The sequence below is a fragment of the Thalia democratica genome, chromosome 5, assembly GCF_965202585.1.
Source record: "Thalia democratica chromosome 5, ktThaDemo2.hap1.1, whole genome shotgun sequence".
NCBI lineage: Eukaryota > Metazoa > Chordata > Thaliacea > Salpida > Salpidae > Thalia > Thalia democratica.
In genome coordinates this window covers 7108231-7123339 of record NC_139169.1, presented here as the reverse complement: position 1 = coordinate 7123339, position 15109 = coordinate 7108231, and the positions used below count along the sequence as shown (strand labels likewise).

The window sequence follows — 15109 nt, the reverse complement described above, 5'->3', positions numbered from 1 at the left end:
AGATACTCTAAAGCTACTTTAAATGTATTAAAATAAATTGATGATGACAATTTTATATTTTATTAATATAATATGTTTTGGTTTCAAGAAAACAAATAGAGAGATCTCAACTGCTGGAGGAGAAGTAATATATTTATTCTTTCAAAAATTTATTTTACAAACTAAGTTTCGGTCAAAGACCTCTTCAGTGCTTAAATAAATCTTATTCAAATAGTATCTATTTATTCTTAACTTATACTTATTCTCTAACTATTAATATGATAAGTTTAGGCGAAATCGAAATTTTTATACTAAACATGTGAAAATTCCAGGTTTTTTTTTCAAAATTACTTAAATTTCAAGTTTTTTAGCCTAAATTGTCAAGCTCTAGGTTTTTTGGCAACCCTGTACAATTCAAGACACACTTTCAAACATGTGAAATATTAAAAAAATTTAAGTTTTTATCATAAATTCAAACAACTAGAAATTTAATAACAAATCTATCACTAACACTGAATGAACAGTTTAGAATTTCTACTAATAAGCTTTATGCTTATGTACAACATCTTTTTATTAAAAGAACTTTTTGAAATTTAAGTTTGTTGAGCTGGATTCTAAATAATTTTCACATAGAATAAATATTGATAATTGTTAAACTGCAAATTAATTTTATATTAGTTAAGACATTAATTCTAGATTTTTTTTCTTTCTAATTACTAGGGTGTTGATTTATTTAGTCAAAAATAAGATGTAAGAATTTCATAAAGGTCTATATATTCATTAAATAACTTATTTTTGAATTCATTAAACACATACTATTTTAAGTATATACACAAATAAATTTTTATAATGGTTTATTAACTAAAATATTTAGTTTACCCTACTTTTATCTATTTTTTACTATGTAAAAAACTGTATAATAAAAGTTTATTAAACAACTAAAATCATTAGAAAACAACCAAATCTCTCAGGAAAGTATTAGCTAATATATAAACATTTTAGATAAATATAGAAATTCCCCTAAGTTGAAAATACATTCTAGTTGGCCAGATCGAACATCGTTTTCAATTCTGTAAAAAAAACAATATAAATAACATATATAAGTTTTGTTTATAATATAAGTAAGTTTACATAAATTCTTAGACGATAGTAATTGCTTAATAAAAAATGTTTTCTTGCATTTTAAGTCAATTGATTAGTGCTTACAAAATATTTTAACAGTTAAACAAACTCAACTTATATTATCCTATTTTGAAAGACCTAAGTAATAAACATGATAAGTTATAAAAAAAACTTCTGAATGAAAATACCTATATAAGCAGTTTATTACAATGAAGATTTTCCAATTCTATCGATTGAAATGATTTGACATTTGATTGCTAAATATGAAAGATGGGAAAGAAAAAATAGAAAAACTTGTTAAATTGAAAACTTCTTTTCAGCTTTTTTAAGAATTAGCAACAAAGATTTCATTTTAGTAAACTGAGTTTAAAAAACTTAAAAATAAAGTCTATTATTGAAATGATAATATTCTTAAAAATAAAATACCAAAAGTAACTTTTTAACAACATAATTAATTGGTCTTAATATCAATGTAATATGAAGTGTTTAATGAACCACTGACAAAAACTAAGTAAAAATACAATTTTAAGACTAAGTGGTTAACCTGTAAACAAAACTACAAAATATTTTTACAATATTTTTAGTGTTATGTATATAATATTAGTATAAACTAGTTAAGGATAAAAACTATCATTTTTTTTACAAAAATCTTATTTTCCAAGTAATTACAAAAAAGTGATTTTCTCCACAATGTTTTTGGTTTTAATTAATTTTAAATGAACTAAGTAACTATTAAAAAAGTTAATAAATATAAGAACATATAAAAAACTCACTATCAAAAGTGATTTTCTCCCAATAATTTTAATTTTGACCAGTGTTAAGTTAATAAAGTACTATTAAAAAACTATATAAATATAAAATATATAAACAACAAACTATCAAAAATGATTTTCTCCTCAATATTTCTAGTTTTGATCAGTTTTAAATGAATTAAGTAACTATTAAAAAACTATATAAATATAAGAATATATACATGGTTGCCACTCGTTTTTTCAAATTTTTTCCAGGTTTTCCAAATTTCTTCCAGGTTTTTAAAATAAACATTTTTGGGTCTGTTTTTAGTTTTAAGTTAATTTCTATAAAAGAAACTGTGTTAAAAAGTACAAAAACACTCAAAATATGCTGTAAAGTTACTTTAAAATTGTTTATTAATAAAAAATTTTTTTGATGATGACAAATTTTTTTCTATGATAGATTTTTTGAGTCAAATTGAAATTTTAGTACTGAAAATGTTAAAAATATTTAAAATTCCAGGTTTTTCCAGGTAAAGTGGCAACCCTGTATATAAAAAACTAACTATCAAAAGTGATTTTCTCCACAATGTTTTTGGTTTTGATTAGTTTAACATGAATTAAGTAACTTTAAAAAAACTAAATTAATATAAGAATATACAAAAAACTAACTATCAAAAGTGATTTTCTCCACAATGTTTTTGGTTTTGATTAGTTTAACATGAATTAAGTAACCTTAAAAAAACTAAATTAATATAAGAATATACAAAAAACTAACTATCGAAAGTGATTTTCTCCACAATATTTTTGGTTTTGCAATTATCATCCTGATTGGCAACAAAAACAACACCTTCCTTATTTTCCACCCATTTTTGTTCAACAATCATATCTTCAAGAACCTTTGAAATTATAATAGAAAATAAATGAAATTTTAATGACAATAAATAAAATGACAACCTTAATGAATAATTTTGTTATATTTTTCATTTTTAAATATAAACTTTACTTAAAAAAAATTATAATTGAAGGGCAAATTTTTGTTTTGTTATTGAATTCTTTGAAAAAATAATTGAAAATGAAAAAAACTATATATATAAAATACCTGTTCGTCCAAACTTCCCATGTACGAGGACAAAACTTCTTTTGAAATGTTCTGGTAAGTGGACTGGACCACTGTGCAGATGTCTGTGAGAAAATATTTATTTGAATTTTCCGAATGACATTCAGGTTGTTAACAATACGCATTGTTTTCAACATACATGTCCATATTTAAGTGTGTTTAATTTCATAAAATATATTATTTTTTGTATGTCGACTGCTCTAGATGTTAGTTAGGAGATAATAACATTTATTGAACATATTCAAATTTATTTAGTTTTGATTGGCTTTTCAACTCGGAAACCTTTCGTATTCAATATGCTTAAAATAACCACCGTAGTGATTGAAAATACATAATTTTACAACTTAGCTGTTATAGTAATTTTTTTAATAGCGATATAATAGATGCAAAAGCACAAATGCTTTTTATTTTTTGCGTTGCGTTACGTCACTAAACAATTCACATGCAGCTAAATTCTAATGAAAACTATTAAATTTTTAATATTTAAACAAAGGTTAAGGATGTAATTCAAAAACTTATCGATTACAACTTATTGACGAAATATGTATGTAAATTATTCGGAATTTTAAATTTAGAACTCAAGTTATATAAGAAGGTTATATAAATTCTTTTGCAGACATTGATGTCAAAAAATTCTTGCATACACTAATATCTTTTTCGATTTAATTTTTAATCATTATATAAATACCTTAATGTTTTATTGTAGATGAAGAATATGTACTTATTTAAGTATATTTAGTTTAACAAATTGTTAATAATTAACGGCCTGTAAAGATAACATTGAATAATAAAATAGAATATAAGTAAATTAGTTGGAAGTAGAAAGAACTATGTTTAAAAAAGATTGGAAAATTAAAACTTTATCATCAAATGCTTGCAGTTATAACTGAAATATACCTTAAATACTATACTACTTATATTCTATATAAATCCATTGAGATAAACCTAATTACAATACTTTAAAGTGATTAACTTTATCTCATTTAAAAATTTTTTCTGATGTATTCGAAAATCAACAAAAATTTTTATTTTACACGAAATTTCGGAGATTTTTGAGCTAGTTTAAGTAAGAGTTGTACCTGATTTAGCAAAACTCTTCTTTATAGTGTACTTGCATTATTTTTACCACTGACTTGGTTCAAAATCCAACGACTTATTATGTAAAGCTACCACTCAAGTTACAAAATAGCAGCTTTATATATGCTAACGTACATATACATTTTGTGTTTTTATTCAATTACGTCACTAGACAAATTTAAAATGCAATATTATAAAAAGAATGTGTGCTTATCAAGTATTTAGTTTACAAAAGTATTAATAAGTCTATGAGCTACTAATATCTATTTTTTGCTAATTCAAACCTACAAATTTTTAGTAATAGTATCAATTATTTACCGTAGAAATATTTGTAAAAAAAAAAATCAATAAACTATCTGTATTTTTATTAAAATATTAATTATATGAGTTGTTTTCTTAATACTAATACTTTGATTTACTTTTACTAGAACTACTTACTTTTATTTAGCTTTGATTGATTTTTGTATAACCGAAAACCCAATAGAAAACTGAACTTTTTTATTGAGCTTATTAAAGTTTATTCCTAGGTAATTTGTATCGACTAACTGATATATAAATATTTATAGTCTGATAGTAGTTTCTAAAAGTAGAGAAAACAACGCTTTATATATGTACAAAAAACACATGTGTTTAATAAGTTTTTGATTCTTTACAACGCTAGACAATTTAAATGCAAGTTTATTACATAACTGTGCAGAAATAAGTATGATTTTTTTAGTTTTTCTATTTGATAATGATATAAAATATGTGCACATTATGTATCAAAAAAATCAAAGGTAAAGAAGAATTGTTAAAGTTTTTTTTTAAATATACTAGAAGGACGGTTAGAGAACCTTTAAAATTATTAATTATTACTAAAATTTTTTTGAAGGTATCACAGTTCATATATGAAGTTAGATCATATATTACTTTGTTTTTAAACTTTAAAACTATTTAGTTTTTTATTGAATGCACAAAACCGTTAAGATCTGGAACTAAGTTAAAGCAGGGTTTCTTTAAATAATTTTCATAAACGCCACCTTGGCAGAAATAAAAGCCCCATTTTTTTTTAGATTTCGCCTTTTTACTAGTAAATTACCTATTTACTTATTCGCCACGTAAATAATTAACGGCCACTGATAGATAAAACCGCTATTAAAGGTGCCCACTTTGGGAAACCCTGTTTTAAACTTATTAAAAAAATATCAATATTTTTGGACAGCTGTTAAATATATATCAGTATTAATGAAATAATTTTCTAATGATAGAACAATTTAGTAGCTTATTTGAATGCAGTAATATAACTTACAGTGAATAAATATTAAACTTACTAAAAAGAATTAATAATTTTCATATAAAAATTCTAATAATAATAAATACAACATTCATTTATTGTATAAGTAAAAAAATAATAATTTTCGGAACGCTATTTTTAAACCATTAGGGACATGACTATAAAAATTTACTTTTAATATTTTATTTTACATAGATTTATTAACATTAACCCAACTATAATACTTAAACTAATTTAATCAATCCATTTGAAAACCCTGAGTTTTTCTGAAAATCAAGAAATAAACTTTATTTTTCACGAATTTTGCAATATTTCCAAACTAGCCTATGTAAGCGACAAACCTTTAAACTATCCAAGATTGTATAATTATTCTACTTTTTACCACCAAAGTGATACTATGTAAAATAAAATATTCAAAACTTATTTTTGTAAAAAAATCAAATTTTCACAATTCTTTTTTTTATTGAATTAAATTATGTTTCTGTGTGCTAACAAGTTAAAGTGTTGTTAGCACACAGAAATATATATTAGTTCAATAAAAAAATATTTTTGTGAAAACTTGTTTTTTTTACAAAATTTTCTTTAGATTTTTTATTTTACATAGATTTATTAACATAAATCCAAATATAATATGTAAATCTTAATTATTTAGCTATCATTTTAAGTTTTTATTTCAGCAATCATAAAAAAATCATATGTAATAAGTTAAAAAATATTAAAATTAACACCATAAATTTTGCAAACAAAACAAATGGCAGATTATAATTCTAGTCATTTAATTTCTAAAAAAAAACTAATCTGAGTTTATGAAAAGTATTTAATTAGCTCGAAAAAAAAACAAACAAATATTAAATTTAAATAGCAAAAGTTTTCCAAAAATTTCAAACTAGCTAAGTAGTGACAAATCGTGATTTAAAATAATTCTTCAAATTAAATTCATACTACATTTTACGACCTGAGTGATTTCAAGTTATTTTACGATCTCACTTAATGACAGACGGCGTAATAAACAGCAAGTTACACATACTACAAACCGAAAATACAAATACTGATTGTTTTTTGCTTTAGCAGTGATGTAAGATTTAAAATAAACTCATTTATTACACTTAATTGACAAAAAAACTGTTTTTAAGTTGATTTGGTTATTCGCAGAGTTAATACCTAAAACAGAGTTTGTACCAAAACTTGCGTTAAAAATCATTATTATTTTTTGTAACCACCAAAGTCATTGTAAATATACTTTACTTAATTGATTCTATGTATCTTGTCAATTAACAACTTTATATACTTGAAAATACAAATGCCGATTGTTTTTTCTTTCGATTACGTCACTATAAAATTAAACTCGTGATTAAATCATTACAACAGATGATATAAAAAAAAGACCATAAGCTATTGTTTTTTCTTTTCTTATGAGATTTTTCTATATTCATTTAAGTTTGTTCCTACACAATTTTCTGAACATTGCATGGAGCAATTACTAGAATTTTTTGTAACCACCGGAGTGATCGTAAATATTAACTACAATTTGCGCCTTTAATATACATTTCGTCAAGTACAAGTTTACATATTTTAAAATGCAAACACCGATTGTTTTTTATTTCAATTACGTCACTAAAAACTAAATTCGTTTACACAGATAACAAAAAAACAAAACCTACTGTTTTTTTTTTATGAAATTTATAATTCTCGAGCTTGTTCTTAAAGATTTTTCTGAATATTGCAAGGAACAATTACTAAAATTTTGAGGTATTCATCTTACAAAACGTAGGAGACAGATTTTTAGTGACTTCTAGTTATTTGCACTTTTAGTTTGCGCCTCTTGTAAGGAACCTACTGTACTCTACATCTTTAACCGACTTTATATTAGAAATTATTTTTAAAATAAACTATCTGTGAAATGCAACTTGTAGTTTAGTTAAACATCAAAAAAAAATTAAAATGTTCAAAAATTGACTTAGCCTCCACTATAGCCTCCACTATTTCGTTTTTTGCCGCCAAAATAATTAACGTCCCCTAGCAGCAGAAATCGCCTTCAAAGGTGCGATGTTGCCAACTTTGGGAAAACATGATTTAAAATTATCAAGAAGCTAACAATAATTTTGGACAATTTTAAACTTGTTAAAAAGTTGTCAATAGGTCAGGACAAACATTAAACTTTAAATATGCATAAGAGTTATTGTTATAGTTTTCAAAACAAATCAGCAATTTAGTAGCTTTTTTGAATGCATTATTATAATTCACAGTAAATAAAAACTAAATATTATTTTTGTTTCAGCATTGATAAAAAATAAATTGTAATAATTGAAGGCTAAACGAGTACAGCTAGCCGCAAAACAAAAACTTAAATATTATAAAATTTGATACTGAAATATTAAACAAAACTAAGAGGTAGAATATAGATTGACTCATTTCTAAAAAAAACCAACCTGAGTTTCTCAAAAGTATATAATTAACTTGAGTTTTTTGAAAACACAAAATAAATTAATATTTTATATAGCACGAGTTTTCAAAAACTTTCCAACTAGCCTATAAATTAGCCAAATTTTATTTAAGAAAAATTAATTAAGACAACGTACATATACATAATATTATCACCAAAAGTGATTATAAATAACAACCATCAAACTTTAACACTATACTGCACTTACTAAGTAGCAGATCTATATACAAGATACAATAAAAAAAACTGTACTTTTCGTTTAATTACGTCACTAAACATTTTAAATACATTATTATTTTGAACTATTTACTTTTATTTAGCTTTTTATTACTTAAAAACCAATACACAACTGAACTTTTGTAATTAAGCTTCTAACAGTTTGTTCCAGGTAATTCTTTTATCTATTTTTTATCAAAGTCGTCCAAATTTTTTTATTCACTTAATAACTGTAACAAAAATCTAAACTTGATTAAAGAAAGTATAAACACACTAAAATGAGCTTTATTTCTACAACGTCACAAGAATTTTTAAATGCAGACTTATTAGAAAACTGTGCAGAAGTAAGTCATGTTTTATTTTCATTTTTCTATTGAAAAGTGATATAAAACATGTGCACATTAAGTAACAAAAAATATCAACAGGTAAAAAAGAATCATAACATGTTTATAATTATTCTAATGATATACAACTTCCTCAATAAAACTTCATAAGGTGATAGCGTAGTGACAAGAAAATAGTTAAAAGTGTTTTTTAATGATGCTAGAAGGGCAATTTGAGAAGCTTAAATATTATTAATTATTACTGGAAGTTTATTGGAATGTATTACAGTTCTTAGATTAGTTAGACTATATATTTATTTTGTATTCCAATTTTAAAACTCTTTAGGTTTTTATTCAATGCAAAAAATGGTTAAAATCTGGAGTCAATTTAAAGCAGGGTTTCTCAACTAATTTTCATAAACGCCACCTCGGCAAATATTAAAAAAAAAATTTACAGCCCCTATTTCTTAGATTTCGCCCTTTTACTAGTTAATTACTCATTCACTTTTTCGCTGCGTAACTAATTAACGACAACTGATAGCCAAAATCGCCCCTTTAGATGATATTATCCACTTTGGGAAACCCTGTTTTAAACTTATAAAAAAAATGTCAATACTTTTGGACAAATGTGAAATATATATCAGAATTAAAGTGCTAATTTTTTTATGAAAAAACTATGTAGTAGTTTTTTTCAATGCAGAAATATAACTTAGAGTGAATGAAAACAAACTTAACTAATAAGTATTAATTTATTAACTATAAAATTGCTAATAATAATAAATACAACATTAAAATATAGTATCAGCAAAAAACAAAAAAAAAAAAACATTCATTAGGGACATGATTATAAAAATATACTTTAAATAAATTACATAAATTTATTGACATTAACCTAACTATAATATTTAAAGTGATTTAATCAATTAATTTGAAAAATATCTGGAGATTTTAAGAAATCAACAAATAAACATTATTTTGCACAAATTTTATGAAAATGCAATCTTTTACCAAAGTGAAGCTATGTAAAATTAAATGTTTAAAGGATATTTTTGAAAAAAAAAAGCAACTTTTTATTTAAGTAACTTATGTTTCTTTTAGCTAAGAAGTTAAAGTGTTGTTAGCACACAGAAAAATATTTTAGTTCATCAAAGAAAAAGTGTTGTTTTTTTACAAAAATATGCTCTAGGTTTCTTTATTTTACTTAGATATATTCCAAATATAATATTTAAATCTTAACTTTTTATTTATCATTTCAGCACTCATAAAAAACTTATATGTAATAAGTAGGGCTAGTCCGAGAAAATTTGTTAAAATTAACAGTATCAAATTTACAATAATTAAATGGCAGAATATAATTTGACTCATTTTATTTAAAAATCATTTCAATTTAAAATTTTCAAACTAGCTTAAGTAGTGACAAATCTTGATTTAAATTAATTCTTCAAACGACATATTTATACGACATTAAACCACCTGATCAATACAAAATTATTTTTACGAGCTTCACACAATACACTACATAAACGGCGTAACAAACAACAAGTTTAAATAAAAATACAGAAAACGTGATTGTTTTCTGCTTTAGTAAGAATTCTAAATTAAAATAACACTCATCCATTGCAACTTTTTGCAATTGAAAATACAAGTACTGACCATACTTTAGCAGTGTTTTTAAATGAACATATTCATTATACTCAATTAACAAAAAACCTAGCTTTTAATTTAATCTGGTTATCAAGTTATGCACTACAGCAGACTTTGTACCAACCCTTGCGTTAAATGAGTTTATTCAGAATTATTTTGTAACCACCAAAGTGATTGTAAATATTCTCTACTAAGTGGTCGGACGATAGGTATTTGCTAAAGTAACAAATTTATATGTTTGAAAATACAAATACCGATTGTTTTTTACTTACCATTACGTCACTAAAAAAAATTCTTGATTAAATCGTTTAAACAGTAGATATTAAAAAAACATAACCTACTGTTTTTTTATGAAACTTTAATTTTTCAATATTTATCCAAGTTTTTTCCTACAGATTTTTCTGAATATTGCAAGGAACAGTCACTAAAATTTTGAGGTATTTATTTTATACCTATCTTATAACATTACTATTTTTTATTATTATTGTAAAACTAAAAGTTTCTTCTCATTTTCTAAGGCCATTTTTATGTATTCTTTAATTTTATTTTATTAATAGTTAAATTAACAGTTTCTAAAGGTTGTCTAAACCCAGTAGTTTATAAATACATACTAATAATATTTTATAATTAGACTAACAGTTTCTAATAGCTTCTTTAAATCCAGTAATTGGTTCAATCAACTGTGGTGTTGCCTCTATTTCTTTCTGTTTATTTATTATTTGATAAGAATGTTTACTTAAATCAAACCCTAAACAAATTAGATTATCATACTTTGAAAATTTACAGAAAAATGTGAAGACCATTTTAAAACTTATATATGAACTATAACAATAATTATTTTTGATAATTCTTTTAAGTGGTAAACGCTTAAGAAACAAAACAGTAAGTATTAATACCGTAGCTTACTAGTTGTTTTTTTATTATCAACAAGTTTTAGTAAAAGTACAAAAATAAATAAATTTTTAAATGCTTAATAAATTGAAAAAAAATAATAATAATACTTAAGTTAAAGAAGAAGTTTAAACAATTTCCAAATTAAGAAAGCGACGACCCTAATATGGAAGTAAATTACCCTCCGAAAAATCACTAAGTATTAATTGATATAGACCAGGGTTTTCCAAAATGGTCAATTTAAGAAGTTAAACTGGGCATAATGAAATAATTTGAAACTTACACTAGATATTCTAGAGTTGATAGTGAAGAACAAAAAAATATCTTAGGCACATTTAACATCAGTTTTTTGAGAGAGGGGCCTTATGAAAAAAAGTTTCGGAAATTCTGACATACTCATTAATTTGTTCTTATTAATCTAATATTATTAACCAACCCAAAACAATGAGAATTAAAACATTATAAAAAGTCTGTGCAAGTAAAACACCCATCCTTAAAAACAACAACTAAGATAATTCAAATATTTTAACTCAAACCTATTTATTATCATGTAAATAAATAAATACAGAAATTTATAATAATTATTATAAAATATCAATTAACCAACCCAAAACAGTGAAAATTCGCAAGTAACAAGAAGCCTGTGCAAATAGATGACTCTTCCAACAAAGTACATATAAAATGATATATAATATAATAAATACAATAAAAATTTCTAACCCAGAATAGTGAGAACTCGCAAGTAACAAGAAGTCTGTGCAAGTAAATCACTCTTCCAATTTCAACTTCGTCCTGCATGCGACCGTCTATCAACGATTTGCACAAAGTAAAATGTCCGCTAGGTAGCGTCATGAGTGTTTTGAGCAGAATGCTTGATACAACTTGCAAGTATTCCTGCTCACTCTCCATCAAGTGGGGGTTGAACTGGTAGCTAAAAATGTTTTTATTTTTATTACTTTTAATTATTTATTGATACTACTTGCAAGTATTCTTGCTCACTCTCCATCAAATGGGGGGTTGAACTGGTAGCTAGAAGTTAATAAAATTTATGATTAACTATTTACTAAAACTAAACTAGTTAAAGTGATTTTTTTCAACAACTGTTTATTTAATATAACTTGCTAATACTCTTGTTCACTTACCCTTAAATGGGAATTGAATTGGTATCTAAACAAATATTATAATATAGTTTAAAAGTATACTTGAAATTAACAGGTTAACTAATGGTAGGCTGAAAATTTTTTCAAAAAATTTTTCATCAATTGAAGTGCATGTTTGTATACTTTATTGCATAAAAAATAACAGCTTTAATATAACAAAATTTGTGGTAGTGTATAAGTATTTCTTACAAATTTCAACATTTAATTCAACTAGTCAATGTTTAGTAAATAAAAAACTAACAGTTTTAGTACAGCCAGGTTAGCAGTGATGTCATAAGTATTTTCTTTCACTTGTTGGTAGACGTAAGGCAACAAAGTCTTCAAGTTTTCTGGGTTGTACCTGAAATAATTACATATTTTATTTGCAAGCTTAGACCAAAGTCATGGATATATTATAATAAAAATTATTAGAGTTTTTGAAATGGTTGTAATCAAAATATTGTTCCTAATCATGGTAAATATTTACTTGATATTAAATAGCTATAAGTATTTCAGCTAATTGAGTTTTATAAAGTTGATTAAAAAAAATTGCAATAATTAATTTAAAACTATTATTAAACATTTATCATTGTAAATTTCTAAATATATACGTGACCTATTAACAGTTAATGATTCGAAGTACTGATACTTAACTACTTGTTTTAATGATCCTATTTACAAGATCTTTTTTGATAGCTTACATTAGTAAGTATAGATAAACTCAAATAATCAAGTTTATTATCCAATAAAATGACTTAAATTCTATTTAAACTTTACTAAAATGTTTCAAATTGAATGTAATTTAACTGAATTGAAAACTCATATAAAATACATTGGTGTACTTAAAAAGGAATTTTTGTGGGCTAATACTTGTTGAATTATTAATAAGAACACTTAGTTTCATAACCTTGTATTATTTACCAAAGATCATCTACTGTATGTTCATGTAAAAGTTAATAGATCGAGAACGATATAAAAGTCCATTTCTCGTTACAAAATTAGAGCTCAAAAGCAGTAGGAGAATTAACAACAAACATAAATTATATAAATTCATACAGTTGAAGTTTCGATTTGTGTGGTTTTTATTAACGTCACCAAAAATTACACGAGTAAATTGTTTATTTAAAATTTGCATAATTCTCACAATAACCAGAATAGTAAAAAAAAAGAATATACTTCTTAACAATTCTTGTTGCATAGTTTGGTTTACAAGTTTTAGCTAAAACATTTAAACATAAGTCACTCATTTAAAAAAGGTTTATTAATTAATTTCGTTTAGCGCATCCTCAAAATAATCTTGGTAAAAACTGATAATATTATAGTGTACATTTAGTTATAAACAATAATTTTTAAATGTCTAGCAAAAAATAGTTACGTAATAAAGTAAAAAAGTCTGTTTAAAAGGTTTAAATTAGAATTGACTGGTGCTTAGTTGATTAAAAGTAATTTAAAATTACTAAAACAAAAGGATTTAAGATAGAAGAAATATTTTACCTGAAACTAAGTTAAAAGCACATTACAAAAAACGACAACAATAATACTAAAAAACACGCTATTTATAAAATTTTAAATTGTTAAAATCTATTTGTTTGCAAATTTTCAGCTCGCGAGTTCTAATAAACAAAGAACAAAGAAATTATAAACTAGAAACTAGAACTGAGAGATTATAGGTGTTTCTGGCTCTGGATAGAATTTTGAACCTACTATGCAGGTAGTTCTCAGCACAAACAGGGAAGTTTCTTGTTGCACGGAGCTAATACTCAAGTAAAAAAAAAATCATTTCAACAACATTTAGGTGCATGAAAAATATGACGTTCTTATTGAATTTAAAATATACGTTGTTGTATTAAACAAGTAGAAATAATACATATATAAATAAAAGCTTGGAGAAAGATCAATCACAAAAAAAAAAAACATTTGATTCAGTTGTTATGCACTAATTTTTTCATAAAAAGTATTTATTGTCTCACTTATTATAAGGATTTAAACCGAGAACATTATAAAATATTTCATTCTCGCTACAAAATGTCACAATTCAATTCCATGATATTTCACAACTTACCTAAAATTTATACAGGTCAAGTTTTTACTTGTTTGGTTTTGAAATGATGTCAATTTAATTCTTAAAATCGTATAAGCTCATGCAAAGATAACTGGAACGATTAAATTTATTTTTAACAATTGAGAAAATCAAGTCAATCATAAGAATCATATAAGGAACTTGAACTTTAAATTATTAAATCTGAACTTATTATACGATTTTTAGCACGCAAGGTTATCAACCTTTTTCTACTTTAAACTTTTTATTTTCAAGGGTGAATAAATAGCTTTATTAATTCAACTTTTAAGAATATTAGTTTGCTTTTTAAAATGTTTTATATTAAAATAATAACTAGTATATAGTAGCTAAAAACCTATTTAACATCAAGTATATTATTCTCAGTACTATTTCTAATTTAAATTAATTTAGTTTTGATTGCAACTTTGTAAAGAATGTTTATTATTTTTGTTGCGGATAGAAACAATTTTTGAAGACCAATTCGCAATGTAATCATGATTTGTCAAAACAGATTTTTTCTGGTAAAAACATTCTGGCCAAACGAGCAAAATTTTATATATTATATTGATATTCCACAAAAAATATCCAATTTTAAAAGTAAAAAACACATACCTTAAAACTTTGAAAATTGAGAAAAATTAAAACACTACTACCAGATTTGGCTCATTCAATTTTCTTATATACTATACGTGTTTACTAAGTATTTTACAGTCACACTTCTCAATACCTTAATAAAAATATCAATTATAATTTATTGATATTTAAAGTATACTTTATATTAAATAAAAAAATATACATACCTCTCGATACCTTGAAGAAGGGTAGCGATCTGCTCTGAGCTGATTCTGTCTTCAGATGCCATTATTAACTGTTTAATTCTATACTATTGAAAAATTTGTTAAACTATACTTACGATTAAGAAACTTGCATTTCAAAAAAGTAGTTCTCTAAGATCTATAATAAGCTTGAAAACTTAAATCTTGTATAATCAACACATTCAAAATAAGTAAATTAAATAGTCTTTAAAACTGTAAAACAATGTCATAATTATTTAACACAATACAGCATCAAAAATGCAAGAGAAACTTTTGA

At 24.1% G+C, this 15109-nt stretch overlaps 1 protein-coding gene across 1 annotated transcript; it reads right to left on the bottom strand.

Moving 5' to 3' along the window:
• Positions 1-891: 891 nt before the first annotated feature.
• LOC145835909 (eukaryotic translation initiation factor 3 subunit K-like) lies at positions 892-14896 on the bottom strand. Its single transcript, XM_082943663.1, has 7 exons — positions 14818-14896; positions 12221-12319; positions 11540-11750; positions 10566-10632; positions 2935-3017; positions 2611-2731; positions 892-1049 (listed from the first exon to the last, which is right to left on the bottom strand). Exons 1-7 carry the CDS (start codon positions 14877-14879, stop codon positions 1018-1020), a joined length of 675 nt encoding a protein of 224 aa, XP_082799789.1. The 5' UTR covers positions 14880-14896; the 3' UTR covers positions 892-1017.
• Positions 14897-15109: the final 213 nt, after the last annotated feature.

Bases quoted from the DNA above. Each gene is read 5' to 3' on its own strand.
- LOC145835909 (XM_082943663.1), bottom strand. From the start codon at position 14,879: ATGGCATCTGAAGACAGAATCAGCTCAGAGCAGATCGCTACCCTTCTT. The intron at 2,732-2,934 runs GTATTTTATATA...ATAATTTCAAAG, and splicing joins TGGGAAGTTTGGACGAACAG to GTTCTTGAAGATATGATTGT. The intron at 1,050-2,610 runs GTTAGTTTTTTG...TTTTTTTTACAG, and splicing joins GGAGAAAATCACTTTCGATA to AATTGAAAACGATGTTCGAT.